We start from the raw sequence: 17,188 nt of genomic DNA, 5'->3' as shown, positions 1-17,188 counted from the left end.
AGAAAGCAAAAGAAAAAGTCCTGACTTGCTATAGGAAACAGCGAGTGCCTGCCTTCCACAGATCAAATTAACTACTGCATCCATAAAGCACCAACACTGATGCCAAGGCAATCACTCAGGAGAGGCCATCAAGCATAGAGAGAGACATTCTTTGACATCTACAGCAATGACAGGTCAATTATGAAGGCTTTCTGTACATTATGCCACTGCAAAATGAAACAGAAAACAGCCCATTTCAACAAGAAAAAATGCTCAGCTGTCAAAAGTTTCATTTTTTTTTTAAATGTACCATAGTGAAATTCCCAACGGAATATAAAAAAATAAAACCGCAGCTAGACGGCCGGTGCTCTGACCTGGATGAGTTCAAAGGGCCATAACTGGCTTAACCTGAACAGAGTTAACAGCTGTGTCTTCAGAGGTGCCCCCTGTACACCTGAGGTGTGAATCCGATCACAGCACGGAAGCACCTGACCCCACAGAAGTAACACTGTGAGGCAGATTCATAAAGGTAAAGCAAGGTAAATGCACGAAATGGGGAGTTCTTTGACAGGTCTTTGAGATTTTGAATCCTCACTCCATCTTCTTTAGAGCCACTGGCTATCAGGTTGCCAGTGGCAAAGTAGACTCCAGACAATGCTCTTGTGGAAAAAAACGTAATACATACACGAAAACAAAACCACACCTTAATAGAAACAGAAAAATAGAAAGAAAACACACTTTGTGCCAATGTGACACCAACATGCTGCTTTATGTATTGGCTTCATACTAACAACACACACCCATTTAGGTGCAAGTTTACAAATTTCTGTTATGCTTAAAGAATTGGAACTTGCTTTGGAACAGCAAAATGTTTTTAAATTAAGATTCTATAAAAACCATCAACTAAGAAGCAAAATCATGCCTACAATAAAGACTAAATCTTTATGCATACAGATCCCCTTGTCCCCATGATTGATAAGATAAACTTCCTCATGACTCCATGACTTAAGCTGCAATGCTGTGAACTTTGACCTCAGAACAAGATACAAAAAGCCCTCACCTCAGATGTTCTGTATTCATTTGCACAAACAATAGATTTTCTTCCACCTGTTGACTTTGTATTCAATCAGTTGTAGAAGAATGACAAAACACATCTTTCTATTAGAAACAGCTACTGTATTCTAAAGAAATGTTTTCATTTTTAACATCTGTAAACTGTCATGTGGAAAATCTTACGGTTAAGAAAATTACGATTTTATATGTGGCTGATGAGCATAAAACTTCCAAGATGAGTAAACAGTTTGAGTTAATGAGACCCCTGTGTAAACAGCTGTCATCTCATCATCTCATCAATGGATTAATTACAGATGAAACACCTGCATGCTTATTTTAAAACTAGCAAGGTGCCTGAACTAAGAATTGTGCATTGAGAAGTGCCTTTGAAAGGCATTTAATCTATTACCCACAGCATTGAATTGAAACTGACACTTTTCCTTACAGCAAAACCACTCCCACAGATATACTGACCCGATCCTGTTAGTGGTGAATATCTTCTTTTATGTACAAGTTAACAATGTATCAGGGTTAACCAATATGCACCACTGTAGTGTAATACTATATTGTGTTTACCAGTCCAGTCTCTGTCAGTTGTGAATTGCTGTTCTGCTACCCCCATCACTTTTTTTATAATCCAGGGGCAGGAGATGAAACTCAGTTCTTCACATCTTGAAATCATTTCTGCCTAAAAGTGTGCTCCCAGCAGCACTTGTCTGGTAGGACATGGGAAAAAGATTTCCGGCATTGAAGCAGATGGCACAGGTGTTGATGTAGAAGCATTATTTTTTATTGGCTCATACAGATGTGAAGTGTGACAATGCACCCTAGCTTCACATCTCCAGTCACCTGTCCACCACAGCCCAGACAAGCATCACTGTGACCTGTGCCACTGAGTGTTTGAGCCCTGCTGAATCCCTGCTCCACGTTGTGGAGAGACAACATGTGACACAACAAGACCTGGTTTACGGGGCTTTTAAAAAAAAAACTACTGAAACTGACCAAACTTCACCATTCTCTCCAGCCCCATCTCCCTCCTCACCCACTCCACTGACCCACCGCACCCTCAGACACATTCGCTGCCAGTCCTACCCAATCACTGCAAAGGCTGGAAGCTCCTGGAGGTCAAAGGGGAAGTCCAGGCGGAAACGGGTTTTGAATAGTGCAGTGATGGTCTCTGGGGAGAAAGCAGAGACTATGATGAGTCCTCTGACTCGCAGACGAGACCTGAATCATCAATTATTTAACAATGCTACAAAACAATCTGTGAAAAGAGAGCTGATGAGAACTTCACTGATCATAACACACACATGCTTTTGTCTGAATGAATCCACCCTTGCTCTAGCACAGATTAGCTGTTTACTTGCATGATGACCCACCGATGTGGACAACAAAGTTGGATCTCTACAGCTCAGTGGTGCATCACAGCTGCACAACTGACGTTAGGTGGGATGCTACAGATCAGGTTATTATGGCTATTAAGAACATGACCTGAATAGATCACTGAAAATCTGGATTGGAGAAGCCACCTGAAAGTTTAAGATTCAGTTAACACAAATAAGAGAATATGAACAATTGTGGGGCATGATTTCCTATATAGCAACTGGAAAATCCAAATAAAGTGCCTGTTGCATCCTTCTCTGGAATCCCTGCATTGAATCCAGATACACAGAGAAAGCATTAGGAGTGTTTTGACCATCTCTGATGGCATTCATACACATCCTCTAAAATTACTGGTTCTCCTCCTGTAGACTGTGTGGCTCAGAATTTGTATTGCACTTTTCAGGCTATGATAAACTACTTTTATCGCACTCTACATTCTGCCTCCTGTGCAAGTATTTTAAGGTCACTGGCTGTACATTATTCCGAGCCAACTAAATGAACAATTTAGGAAAATTAACTAAAAGGCTTTATAATTACACCTTGGAGTTGAAACTAAGGCATCTTTTCTGTTCGGCTATCGATACACATTTTCAGTGGAATCTCTCTGATCTATTTGTTGGATCTTCATTGCCCTTAATAACTCTCCGCGCATTTCAATCAGTGATCATGGTCACACTACTATACTGTCTCTTTCACTGTGTGAGGTAATCTCTGTTGCAGGATCTGACAGCTTATTAAAGACCAGCTGACAGGGTCATACTGCTGAGATGCTTAAGTTACTTGAGCGTGGGCTATCAGTGACTTCCAACCCACTGAATAGAGACATAAACACACACACAGATCCCCTTTGTAAATCTGCACTTGAGTAACTCAGTTTAATTTAGTTTTCATATGCACAAGTGCAATATGTTCTTCCCCAGAGCCGTCAAGCTGGTGACGCCCCCACTCCCTCCCATCACACAATGATCTTTCCTCACTTCTTCCTGTACCCACATAGACTGTACTCCAACACCACTACATACACGACAACTGTAAGCCGAAATTGTACTTAAAAATGTTACTAGTTGTAATATTTATTACTAGTTGTAATATTTACTAATCACCATATTATTTTTTGCACTGTTCCCCGAATTACTTCTGCACTGTTTTTGTCCTGTTGTATACTTTTCTGTCTGCGTATTTGCAAAGTTTTTGATTACACTGTTATTGTTACTGTGTTACTGTGGATGCTGCACATTCGTGGTGGTGGAGGGGAATCCCAATTACCTGTAAAGCGCTTTGAGTGGAGTTCCAGAAAAGCGCTATATAAGTGTAAGCAATTATTATTATTGTTCAATTATTGTCTTGTCTTCTGTTCTATTTATATACTGCACCTGAGAGGCTAATGAGAAACACCTTTCACTATACTATGCACCCGTGTAAGTATAATGACAAATAAAGTTGAATTGAAGGTTTTTTCTATTAAATGCTTATTTGCATGTGTGCTAAAATACAAAGAAAATTACATTTATTTGGATTCACCAAAGGCATAAACACAGCATAAGAACAGCAGCAGCATCAACAAACAAGTTAAATAACATAATACGTTAAAAAAACAAGTCAGACAAGCAGCGGGAAAAGAGAAAATAAACATCAGAGCATGCTGGCTGTACTTTTACTTAAGAAAAAAAACAAAGACATCAACAAAATTAATGTAGAAAACGTGCACATACACAGTTTCACAGTTACACCAACAGCAGTAAAATGAGATTCTTCAGTCTCCATCAAATTCAGATTCAGGTTCAGGTTAAACAAAAAATAGTTGGTTAATAAATAAGACACACAATGAGTCAGAGATAAAAGACTATGTCATAAAAGAAGCAGACCAACAGGCTTAGTGCTTCATCACCTGTGACTCATTCAGAGACTTCATTGTTAATCAACCAAGCCCAACCCAGGTAGCGGAATGGCACTGTGCTAAAGACAAAGATCTTCTCTTGAGAAAATACTAAAGACACGATGGTCAGCAAGGGTATCGGGAGCACAGTCACAACATGGATGCAAAGATGGAGGCCAGCACCACTGCCTACAGAAGAATAATTGATCATCCAGCAACAGAAAATTAAAATTTGTTAATATGTGTATATTTGAGTGGGGGTTACAGTAATTGTTTATGGGGGAAAACCTCATTACCGGTGCTTGCCACTGAGCACGAGTTCTGGAGCCGTAACTGTGTGAAGCAGAGGTTCTCAGTGATTGCAGAGCTCAATGTTAGTTAAATAAGGATGTCCAGCACATACGTTAGAACTGTATTTGCCAATATTAGCTGCTGCTTCACTTGTGTCTTTGAACGTGCAGGGAGATGAAGATTGTTCCTAAGATTCAGAGCCTCTGATTTTCATCCCAATTTACCTCTGAACTGAACTGGAATGATAATTTCCTGGTTATAATTCAAGACTTGCCAATAGTGTCCCAGCAGAGCCATATTCCAGCAGGCGATCCAGCAAATCGTAGTTCATCCATATAAATCAGCAATTTTGTAAAGACCTGGAATATGTGTAACAGTTTAATCAGCTTAGTCAGTTAATTAGCTCAATTAACACAGGAGTCATGACCTGTGCTCCTTGAGTGCTACAGTGTGCTCATGCATTTATGACATATTAAAGGTTCCATTAAGAGGTTTTAGGCTCCTGGAACACTTGTCGTCACTCAGAAACTTGAAGTCCCCAACAGTTTTAAAGCGGAGAAGACCTAACCAGAAAATCAGCAGTTAAGTGTGGAAATGAGGCCATTGTGTGAGCCCAGCTGGAAGGAAGACCTGGAGCTCTGGAACTATGAGGATCCCTCTGAGAAACAAGACACCAGCTGATGTGCACAAGCACACTGGCACACCTGAGCCCTTGTGCACACACAGAGATGCACACTCACCCTCATCCCTGTTCCACACAGCCAGCACTCTGAAGATAAAGGCACTGAAGGTGGCAGCAAAGAATCCTCTCCAGTAGTTCCTGACAGCGAAGAATGTTGAGGTTACTTCTATACTGAAGAGGACGCCTGGGAGTGAAACCACACAGCACACAGTCAGAGGGGCCAGCGAGAAGCTTCATCAAAGCAAACATACCACCCCACATTACTTCAAAATAGGTCAAATATATATGTATTAGAAAGATAAATCGGCAGATAGGTTGGTATGTTATTTATTAAAGCAAGCTTAACTCAAATTAAACACAGAAAAGAAAGCTACAGAGTAGCACCTAAAGAGATACACAAATTTCATAGATTTAAAAACAAAATAACAGGCTTAGGTGCCGGTCACAGAAGTGTGGACGACAGAGCCTAGCTAGAGTGCAGACCCCCACACACCCATGTCCCTCAGTGGGCAGGCAGCGGCACTCACCTCCGATAGGCGCGGCAAAGCAGCAGCCCACCCCCACTGCGCAGGCGGCAGCCAGCATCTCGATGTTCCGCGACTCATTCTGCAAGACAGGCGAGCGTCAGCCTGACCACCTGACCTAGCAGGGCCGGAGCTGGCTGACACACTGGTGATTTTCCCGTTAGAAGGGCCAGGTAATCCATGCTGGAGTTTGACAAGAAGCACAGGTATTGCTGCCAAGATTGACCAAACATCCAGGCAAATGTCCCACAGCTTCTCGCATGCTAGTGAGATATGAATTCCCCATGTTCTCTTTACGTTATATTATCTTCCCAAGACAGAGAGAGGAGAGAGGACAGGCTTTCTATGGAATTAATTCATGGTGCAATAAAGAGGCAAAGTGAGGGAATCAATAATGTCTTGTGAATACATGCTTAATCTATAAACGCACTATGAAGCCATGTGCTACTAGTGAAAACAATACAATCTACAGTATACCTATAAAATTATACTAGTATTACGAATACCTATAATGAAGTAACAGGAACAATAAAAAATTAAAGCTAAGTATCATGGAAACAATTCTGAAACTGGTGTACTAGAAAACTAGAAAGAATGGTTACTGTAGGAAACTTGGCTTATTTAATAAGAAGATAAGATGTTTATTTTGTTACCACACCTTAGCGCTGTTACAATAGAGGCTATAGTGAAAGTGCAGTAAAAATACTATATAATACAAAAGAATATCCCAGACACAACAGAGGGTGTTGAAAGGTCATAAAATAGGGTTCTTTGTTAAAAGGAAAATTCCACAATTTAAAGTATCGAATAAACAGATAACAAATAGAGTAGATATTCAACAGCACAGTGTCTGACAAAATACCGTTTTCATTTGCGATTCCTTGTCTGCTTTGGGATGTCTCCAAGTCCTTTGTTAGATTTCACCCAGTCTCCTCCACTGCGGGTTCTGTAAAAACCCGGCAGTTCGTGATAAAACCACTGAATGCCTTCTCACTTAGGCTGAGGGGGAGTGGGGAACTATATTTGCCTTGAAGCTTTCCTGCCAGTGGAGCAAGTGGTCTCCAGCAAGTGGTCTTCAGCAGCAGGCCCATAATAAGGAGAAACCCCGCATGAAACAAAACCAAACCACTTGAACTACAGCTCAGAATGTATTACTATACGTCACCATCTAATAATCACACACTTCAAAACATCTAGTGCCATACCACTAATCTGAAAAACCCATCCTCTCAGCATAGCCTCTTCAGGAGCTCGGACAAGAAAGAGCACAGCTGTACCGACACATTCTCTGGTGTCACACCACATCACAGAAACTGACCTCCGATCCCATAAATCAATACACATTCTGTGTTCAGATAAATTTTGGGACCTCTGTCTTTAAGTACTGTATAATTATCTTTATCTGGATGTCCCTGCTGCGGGCTGCTTCAACAGCCATCCTTTATCATCAATGAAGGGTCACGACTGCTGGCTTATGATTTGCAGAAAACATGCTGGAAGTATCAAATGTTCCTCCCGCAGCCCAATGACATGCTGTTCAGATTGATTAGCGTTTTTCAATTGCCCAAGGTATGCATCTAAGAGTGATTACACATGTGACTATGTTCATAAAATGCAATACGCTCATGGCAGATTTTTGGAAAATCTGATTTTTTTTTTTTAGAAAGAACCCTTCACAGTCTGACTCTCTTCATATGCGGGATAGGGATTCTTGCTCTGAGCCAAGGTGCAAATGAAACAATTGGGACATTCCAAACTGGGTGGGTATAATACAAACAAATCCCTAAACATTTCAGAAGATCTGTCAGACCTTAAGATTTTAATGTATTGGCTTTCAATAGGTGTAAAGTAAATAGTGGTAATGTGATGGGAAATGTTATCAGTTAACAATAACTACATTTACAGTACATTTACACATTGACTAAATCAAATCTGATCAGGAGCCCGATATAGTATTTTGCCTGGTCATTTATTTGATTCAATGAGGTCTGCTCCTTATTCCTGGTGTAGTAACGGTTACAATTCTGATCTAACACAATCATAACCTCTCTGAACACAACTGGACAGCCACCATGAAGGTCCCAATGGTTTCAGTCCTTAAACTGGTCAGAAGGGCTCATGATGCCCTTTAACAGCTGTGAGCAGGATTATGGCCAATTCTGCTTTCTGCTCTGCTCTACCAATTCAATTGCAAAATCAATGAGCAACCCCAAATCCAAGGAAAGGAAAAATCTACTTAGAACTGACTCCATTACTCTCTTTTTGGTTCACAGCTTATTTAACCACATGATGATGTCAGAATAGTAGGGTTCGCACAGAGCTGCTCGGCTTCCTTACCTTATGTCCATCAAAGCTCGCCTCCTGTGATAGCACATGGGCCAGAGAAAAATAAAACTGTAAAGCTTCTGACTAAACAAGAAGGCCTTCCCTTGATGTCCTCCATTAAAAAAGCCACCATCACCAGTGAATGGGTAGATTCTCCTTAAAATGCATGTTTACCTGCCTATTTCTATGTACCCTTTCAAATCCCTTCCACAAAATATTTTCACCAGGTTCCACTGTCTGAAGCAATAAGAAATGCACAGGAATACAAAAGAGCTACTGGCATCTTCTGCTCTGGCCTGTGTTGGCTCAGAAAATGTCATTTCAGACATGCAACAGAGACACATAGGAACACTGCATGCTGTTATGAATCCTTCAAACATTGTGACATTGAACACAATATTTTGCAACAGGATATACGTATAACACATTTACTGTACATACTTCAGTTTAGACCTGGTTAATTGGGCACACACTTAACCTTTAAAAGTAAAATTCACGTCTCTTATCAGTAACCAGAGTGCGACTGTCCTACCTGACAAGACAGAGAAATTACCAACCATCTGGAACAACAATCTTCAGAGGAATGTCAACTACACACCTCATTCAGAGCTACAGTACCCAGCACTGTCCACCCATAATAAAGGGTAAGCTCCAACAAGGGTGACCAGTTCAGGTATGACTTTTCCTCAGAACCTTTTCAGAAAACCGTGCTGATCCACCCAAAAATTTCTCCATGGGTATCTGAATGTCTATAGTTAAAGTTGTCAGGAGTGGATGTACTGCACAGTACAGTGATGGGGAGTTTCACAATTAAGAGTCAGAGAATCAGTGTTGAAGCTAGAGGTTAGGATTAGAATTACACTTAGGGTTGGAGTTATGCCTAGGGATGTCCATACTGCAAAAGCTACAGACACTCCAATGAAGGCTGCAACAGGATTTCAAAGTGAAGAGCCCTGCATATACATTACTGTATCTGCATTTTTCTCAAGGCCAGGGTTGACAGTAACAGTATAAGAAGTTCAATAAAACTTCACTGGCTGCAGAGACACAGACTGAGGGAATAAGCCGAGAGAGCAAGAGTAAGAGAAACAGAGGCTGAGAGAGAGATTGTGATTGTGCTATTGATATTCCCTGTATCTGGGCTTCAACACCTCTGCAGTAAGCGAGGCTTACCATCATTGCGGTACTGGGCCCCATGCCTCATGCATGAATATTTGATAAAGTGCGGTGTAAGCACAACTCGACACTGCCTCAACTATAGCATACGGCTAGCAATCTGCATTTTCTAACTGTTAAACCCTGATGGAAGTTGAACAATATATCAAAGAACACACATACATATTAGTACACGCATTTATTTAAATCAATATTTCTCTATGTTCAGCTTTGACTGAAGCCAGAACTGTGTATTTTAATATGGGAGAAAGCCCCTCCTTTAAGCAGAAATATTTTCCCTTCCTCATTGTCAGAGGGCACTTCTCCCATACAATTAGCTGTCATTTTGAACTCAAAATATCCTATCACATACATACGGTATACATACTGTATGTATGAATATTAAATAATTGTGCATCTGTTTATGTACAATTGGGAACTTGAATTGTTCAACATATTATTGTAGAGCTACACTCACACAATGCATATAACAAGAAACTTGTGCAGTGAGCAGACTAGAATCATATTAGTACCCTGATTTTTTAGGAGTTACAGAGAGGGGATCAAAGAGCAAGCAGGATGCTAGAAACGTGTGCAAAAAATCTTTTGGAATGCAATAATATTGACATCATTATAATCTGTTTTGAAGGCATAAGCAGAACTGTAGAATTCACAGACTTAAGACTAGATTAATCATCACTCAATCTATTATATATATATATATTATTGACAGGCATACAGTATATAATGAAATACTTTTTTTAAAATGTCAATTTGCAGGTTCAACCTTGCTCAAAACAACTGATTTCAGAAGCATCTGTATTGATTCTGATTTTAATTTGATCATAAGGTCAGACCAATTAAACACAACATTAAAATGCAGTGTTCAACAATTCTGGATAAGTTAATGATTATTGAAAAAAGTGCAAAACAGAACAATCCCTGGTCTCCAATTGGTAAGTGTGGGAATAGAACCTGATAGTATCCTCTTATGACATCACAAATGAAGTTCCAGCAAGCCTAAAGTAGCTGAATATCCCTACGCCAGTCTTCCATGGCTGGTAAGTGCAACAGGAACTGTTGTATTAAAAGGCAGATTTCTATCTTTACTCAGTAATTTGAAAGTACCAAAAGCTTTTAAGTTCTTTTTTTGAAACAAAAAATGCTTTGCATACTGGTACAATACCTTTCTACTGTTAATTATGCTTGGCTTAAAGCTCAACAACACAGTGCACACTACTCAAACACATCACAACCGGCCTAGTGACGGTTTCTCTGTTACACAGTGTCAAGAATCACCATCTCATTCACTGACGTAATGGCATTATATCAGATACCCTACAATGTAGTATCTGATGACAGATCACAGAAAAATGTCAGTACACCAGCTATGACTCAAATCACTGATTTTGTCAACAAGAAACTGAAGTGTCAACCTCACGTTTAGAAGATTGATCTTTTCAAAGGCATTGTCCCTCTTAACTATTAAGGCCTTTTTAAAAATAGAACACTTACCAATTAAAAACTAAAGAAGTGTTTATTTATTGAACTACTAATTGGGCTGGAATGTTATCCTGGGTATTTTCAATAAATTAAAAAAGTTATGAGGATATGTTGTTATCCCTTCTGTGTGAGTGAATTGTCACTGTGCAGTTTGTAATGTACCTGCAGAATGGTTACATCCCACAGCAACACCTGGAGCTCTTGTTGAAACACCATAATCATAGATACGGTACGAACAGACCTATTCACAGACACCGGTTAGGTTATTAGACAATTTACTTAAAACATCATTTAATCTTCCAGTCTGTAGCCTATCTGTTAGTAAAGCTTATTAGGTTTAATCATCTGCATTCTTCTTTGGCAGAAAAAACAAACCTGTAAATTAGCCAGAATGTACCCCAAACTACCCAACCAAGTTTCCATTAACTTTCCAAAGACTAAGCCAACAACCTTGTGTTTCTTACCTCATAGATTCCCCCAAAGAGGGACATAAACTTGCTCAGGAGAGCAGCACACAGGCTGGCGATGTGCACAAACGGGCCCTGTTAGAGAGAGAAATGGAGAAAGAACATGAACAGAAGGGGAATCCTTTACACATTATGAGAAACACAATGACTATTTCTACTATTCTGTTGGGATAGCCTTGGACACTATGCGCCACTGCTTGAGTGCTAACTGCCTATACACCATTGTTTAAGCCCAGTTGTCGGGTGTCCTAAGCAGCTCAACTACTAAAGCATGCTCACTGGAGCTTAGGTTCAGCTCGGTGATCCAAGTATCCCAGGTTCGAGCCTGGGTCATGTCACTAGCAGATGTACAAGTTTTGTACTGCACATTTTTATAATGCATTGCAAACCACTGCTGATACTCTGTAGTGTCTTCTCCTACACAGTATGTAAGGCCCTTTGTGAGCCTTTGGAATGAAAAGTTGTGCAAACTTCTGCTACAGTCAGTTCCAGGGCACTGCAGTGTAGTCATAATACAGGAACACTGCGGCATTCACTACACTACAAGGTTGTAAAAAGACTCCAACTGCATGGCACTGTCATCCATTTCAGCCTCTACTGTGACAGGATCTGAGGATCGGCACCTGAGGCACAGTTATTTCACATGTCTACATAACATTACTCTCCATACTGTACAAGCTTGATGATTCCAACAGTTGGTGTTGGCTTAAACACAGGATTCTACAGCTGGTAAAACCTGAAATGACTCACACTGCTGGGCAAGAGATGTCATCTAGCCCATAGAGAAAAATGCATTTAAGGAAAGGAGACAAGCTGGAAGTCAAAGGCTACACTGTGGGCTGATTAAGCAATACAGACAGATTTTGCACAACACTGAAATCGGTCAAATCGGCAAAAAAAAATGCTCTGGAATGATTAAGCCCATTTTAAAGCTCTTTTATTTTTAGCTGTGATACTAAAGAGATTTTTTATTAAAAAAATAAGTTATAATGTATTTGTTGTGAATGATGTTTCTGTAAGCCCCAAATAATTTTCTTATAAAAATGTTTTTACAAGCAGAGATTGAACCACAATATTATAGTTTGAATTAGTGAAATAAAAAAGCATGTTGCTTTGAATATCTGGTACTGTAACTCTTGTCTTCATATTCTAGCCGTATGGTCCATTATTTGATATGTAGACCACTGCAGTCCTGCTGGCACAGCCCACCCACAATATTTTCAATAATAAAAGCCTAGCGTTCCACCTTCACAAACATTTATGGTCCTGCACCATGGAAACAGCACTGCTAATCACTGGTCTGCAGCAAGCATGTGCTTAAAAACACACGTCAGCAAAAACTTTCATATACAGTTGTACACTCCTGGGTCCATTGCATCTACTGTGCAGAACGTGCTTGTAGTGTAGAATGTTTTCTGTGAAAATGTCACAGACAGAGGCTGTTTGTAAGATTTTGCTTTTTAATCATGAGTAACTAGAATGACTTAATATTTTCACTTTGAACTTGCTATGATCATGTTACTAACAGTCTTACTAAGTGTGCTCACAATAGCCACAAAATCTTGGACAGGCTTTCAATACTGCACCTGACCTTTTAGCTACTATATAAGCTACCTTTGTGTTAAATCTTTGTAAAATTGATGATGTTCTTAATTACAGTAATCGCAGCATGACAGTAGGCCACAACAAAAAAAAGCGCAGAGCAGGGTCTTAAGCTTTAAATTATACTTTCTTGACTTTATTTTAAGCTTTCACTTTTTCCATTACAGCAGCTGATTCCACTAGATGCCCACTGATGTCTGTGCAGATACTGTATGAGACCATAGAGCCACAGCAGCTGAGGCAGCTCTGAACTAGAAGCAGGTGAAGAAGATTCAGAAGCTTCTTTTGGTTTGAATAGCACATCCTGATGGTAGTTTTCATCAGCATTCATGAAAATGCCTGTTCTGCTATTTCTTTACAGTCCTGGGCAATGATCGGATATACAGTAGGAATGTTCTGGGCTGTACCCACAACTTTAGACAGGATGCTCCCCTCCTATGGGACATACTGTTCTCCAATTATTTTAACAGAAATAATGTATGCATAGCCAGAAATACTGTAAAGTAAACAAGCCTAAATTGCAAACACTTTCCAATCTAGTAACATTGAAGTGCTACTCTCGCAGTCTGACAGGTGGCAGAAACAGTTAAGAGCAGCTGGTTAGTGTTACCATACTTACTGTACATGCATAGTCAATGGATATGGAATATCTCTCAGGATAGAGAATTATAATGCTGGAGAGGGTAGTCTGGGGATTGAACCCTGCACTAGCACTTCAGGCAGTTCGTTACTGCATTGCCAAAAGGCCCAGCCCATCTGTCAAAGCAGTGAACGACTGCTGCGGACATCCTTGAAACTATACTAAAGGGCATCCACAGTACAATGGTGTTAGCTGAAGATCAACAGCAACTTTAAATTATGGGTTACTGTGAAACACTCAGAAATTAATAATGACTGGGAAATTTTTACAAGACTTACATTTTTCAATTTTGTCAGTGAAGGTACTAATATTTACCTATAATTATAGGTAATAATTAAGCAAGAGTGTAAAGTTTGCAAAGATTTAATGTTCAGATTATGCATTAATCAGTTTTTAAGAGGTTTAATTTAAACCCTGTCTGAAAGTGTCCTGAAGTTTCTGAGGTCAGTTGGTAGTTGAAAGCATTAAAAATGAACTTTTAAGCCTTTAATACATAACTGATCCCACATGCAAGGTCTAGAAGTTTTTTCCCCACCCTTGAAAGACTGTGATGGACAGCGCAACTGTGCTGAGGAGATAGCAATGGGAATCAAGTTAAACAGCCAGTTGAATCAGTTACCCATGGTACTGTTCCCTCAAAGCTGATACTTGCCCAGTTAGTAACTTTAAACTTATTTTTCCACTGCCTTTAAGGGAAACGTGGATCAATTTCTGACTCAGAGCTTAAGTTGTTCTGTTTTAAAGATGGGGGGGGGGGGGGGGGAGTAAGATTAATTCTGTTACTGGACACAATTGCTGCTGTCACTTGAATAATAACGCCCTCACGAGATGACCACATGCAATATTACTGGACAGGTTAGATCTGCAATGCTGTGGATGCCCTCCCTTGTGTCAATGTCATGCTGTGTCAAGGCCATGTGGAGCAGCATCACAGTGACCTAGTTTCCGAGGTGCTTCTCCACTCCGGTTCGCTGTGAGACCCCACAGGGCCACGGCAGCTGGGCTAACGTTTCATGGGCCCCGCATCCATAACAAAAGACCCCGACACTCTGTGCTTGAACGTGTAACAAAAGCTGCCGCGCTCCTTTAATTCTGAAACGCGAGCCCGTTTCCAGTGTACCTGCTTATTAATTCATTCGCAGCTCTCTCCAGGGCCGTGCCACGCTGTTGTGCAAACACCTTGTTTAAAACACCGCCGACAAAAGAGCCGGGAAACGTGATCCAATTACTACGGCACACGCATCCCAGCGGGGATGGGGGGGGTCAGCGCAGCACAGCAGTCCCCCGTCAGTGCAGAGCGACCGGAGAACAGTGCTGCTTAATCATTGCCCTGGAGTCGGTGCGCTGTGTGTGATTAACACCAGCACTTTATACTGTAGAGGAAGAGCTCTACAGCTCAAACATGCACAGCGTAACACCTTCTGTCATCAGCACAACAGATTCAGCCACGACAAGCATTTATTGAATTTCTACTTGGAATTAGCACTGAAATGTGTAATGAGGTGGTGCAGAACCAAATAAAGCAAAATTTCCATCACTGGTCTGTAGCTCAAAACGGATCAAAACAGATACACGTTAAAAGAGGAGGGCACAACAGTGAGCCAATTCTACCGCTTTTTGTCAGGTCAGTCTGGTTCAGTCTACTTAATGTGCTTCCTCAACCCTTCCTACTGTTTTGCTATTAAAGATCACAAACCAGTGAAATTTGCATCAGCTCTTATTCTAGAGGGTGTTCCAGCACTGTGACGCAAGATGTGATTCAAAACACTTGATCCATTATTAACTTATAATAATTAATAATTCAAAATATTAATATAATAATTATTATTATTGATAATAATAATAAATGAATGACTCTTAAACTTACATAGCCATAGTGCTCCAGTACACTCAGCACACATCAGCTCTCAGTGGGGAGGAGAACAGAGTAATGAAACCAATTTACAGTATAGATGGGGATTATTAGGAGGCCATGACTGGTAGAAGTCAATGGGAAATTTGGCCAGGATGTTGGGGTAACACCTCTACTCTTTTCGAGAAACACCCTGGGATTTTTAATGACCACAGAGAGTCAGGGCCTCGGTTTTACGTCTCATCAGAAGGACAGCATCTTTTTACAGGATAGTATCTCCATAACTGTAATGGGGCGTGAGGACCCACACTGACCATAGGGAGAGCACTTCCTACTGATCCCACTAACTCCTCCAACAGCAACCTTTCATTTCCCTAAGGAGGGAGAATCTCTCCCCTCCAGGTACTGGCCAGGCTCACACCTGCTTAGCTTCAGTGGACTGCCAGCTATGAATTGCAGGGTGATACATAAATTGGTTATAAATCTTAAAATGTAAAAATGAAGCTTAAGAGCAAACAGTGAAAAGAGATTTCCACTGAAATGGGTCTGACAGCAGAAAGAGTTTCTGTGCAATGCATTTCTATAGCAAACTCGGATTCAGCAGACTCTGGTGACTAACAGGTTCCAGCACAGGGATAACCTTCAACAAATAAAAAGCAATAAATGACAGTAGGGAGTTATGATTTGCCACAGCTGCCCTCCCCACTCTGTAGACAGGCCAGGCAGAGACAGGAACTCTCTGCCCATCTCTCATTCCGAAAAACAGCATTCTCATTTTCACCGTCTGCCCCCCTGCCACCCAGACAGTGCGTCACTTGCCTCTATATTAAGCCCATTCCCTTCTGTAAATCAATATTAACTCCACTGCTCTTGCACAGCACTCAAACCCACCAGTGAAAACAGGTTTAGAACTAGGGGGAAAAGATTCAGCTTCTGATCCCAAAGCTGCTCGGGGCCACTGCAGCTCAATGGCACACTTCTCTCGAGCCGATTCATGCCAGACTCCCATTACAGCAGGCCCCCCGTCACCAGCTGCTCCGTCTCTCTGAACGGCAGGCACAGACGCGTTCACATTTTGACCTCTTTTCGGAGAGCAGATGGAAAGGAAATGCGATGTGAATCCCTACTTCTAATTCGGTTCTGGGTGCATCTCGTTAGGAGCAGGCTGAAGTTGCCCTTTTTTTTTTAAATATGCGAACAGATCATTCTGCGAGACAGTTAATACATCATAAATCCCAGCATGACTGAATATATTCTTTTTATGCTTCCTCAGTAAGGGTTTGCCAATTGTAAAATGCTACAACCGTCAAAGCAACACAAGAGCTACACATAACGGTCATCGCAAGGCCCACCACAGCACCCATTTTCTTACTGTGATCACAAAGCACAATGCTTTAACAAAGAACTCTGAGCCCAAAGGCACAGGGCCTGTCATAGGAGTCAACATACCCTTGGGCAAACCAAACCCTGCCCAGCTAGACCCGCACTGGACCCTGACCAGGCAAAGACAGTTTTCTGAAGAACCTCGGAAATTACAAGTCACAACATGGTGCCATTCCATAAGGAAAGCAGCCATCTCTAAACTGTGGAGTCCCACCTCTGGCGTAAAGACGGCCTTCAGGCGAAAATAATATTTTAATGAAAAAAAGACATACCTGTAAAACTCAAGTGAGCTGCAATTTGGATCCAACCTATGCTGTATAATGTTTCCATCATAAGATGCAAATTCCACTCTGTCTATACCATCAGCTCTAGAACCAAAAGGCTCTAGGACATCATTAAGCTACAATAATTAATTTCACAACAGACCTGCACTAACAAATAGCAGCAATTGTAGTGTTGTACTTTTGCCCACA

The 17,188-nt window shown here is 40.9% G+C and overlaps 1 protein-coding gene across 1 annotated transcript in view; it reads right to left on the bottom strand.

The window, feature by feature from the left end:
• Positions 1-17,188, bottom strand: part of LOC148836622 (chloride channel protein 2-like) — a 281,173-nt gene that overhangs the window by 100,049 nt on the left and 163,936 nt on the right. Inside the window, exons 10-13 of the mRNA XM_088914194.1 lie at positions 11,236-11,313; positions 5,792-5,870; positions 5,323-5,448; positions 2,125-2,209 (exon numbers count right to left, since the gene is read on the bottom strand). Of these exons, the coding sequence (XP_088770320.1) occupies positions 2,125-2,209; positions 5,323-5,448; positions 5,792-5,870; positions 11,236-11,313 (368 nt within the window). The remainder of the gene's footprint in view (positions 1-2,124; positions 2,210-5,322; positions 5,449-5,791; positions 5,871-11,235; positions 11,314-17,188) is intronic.

The sequence above is a fragment of the Atractosteus spatula genome, chromosome 4 (genome assembly GCF_055471065.1).
Source record: "Atractosteus spatula isolate fAtrSpa1 chromosome 4, fAtrSpa1.hap1, whole genome shotgun sequence".
NCBI classification, from domain to species: Eukaryota; Metazoa; Chordata; class Actinopteri; order Semionotiformes; family Lepisosteidae; genus Atractosteus; species Atractosteus spatula.
Note: the sequence above shows the minus strand (reverse complement) of the source record. Positions and strands in the feature narration are given on the sequence as shown.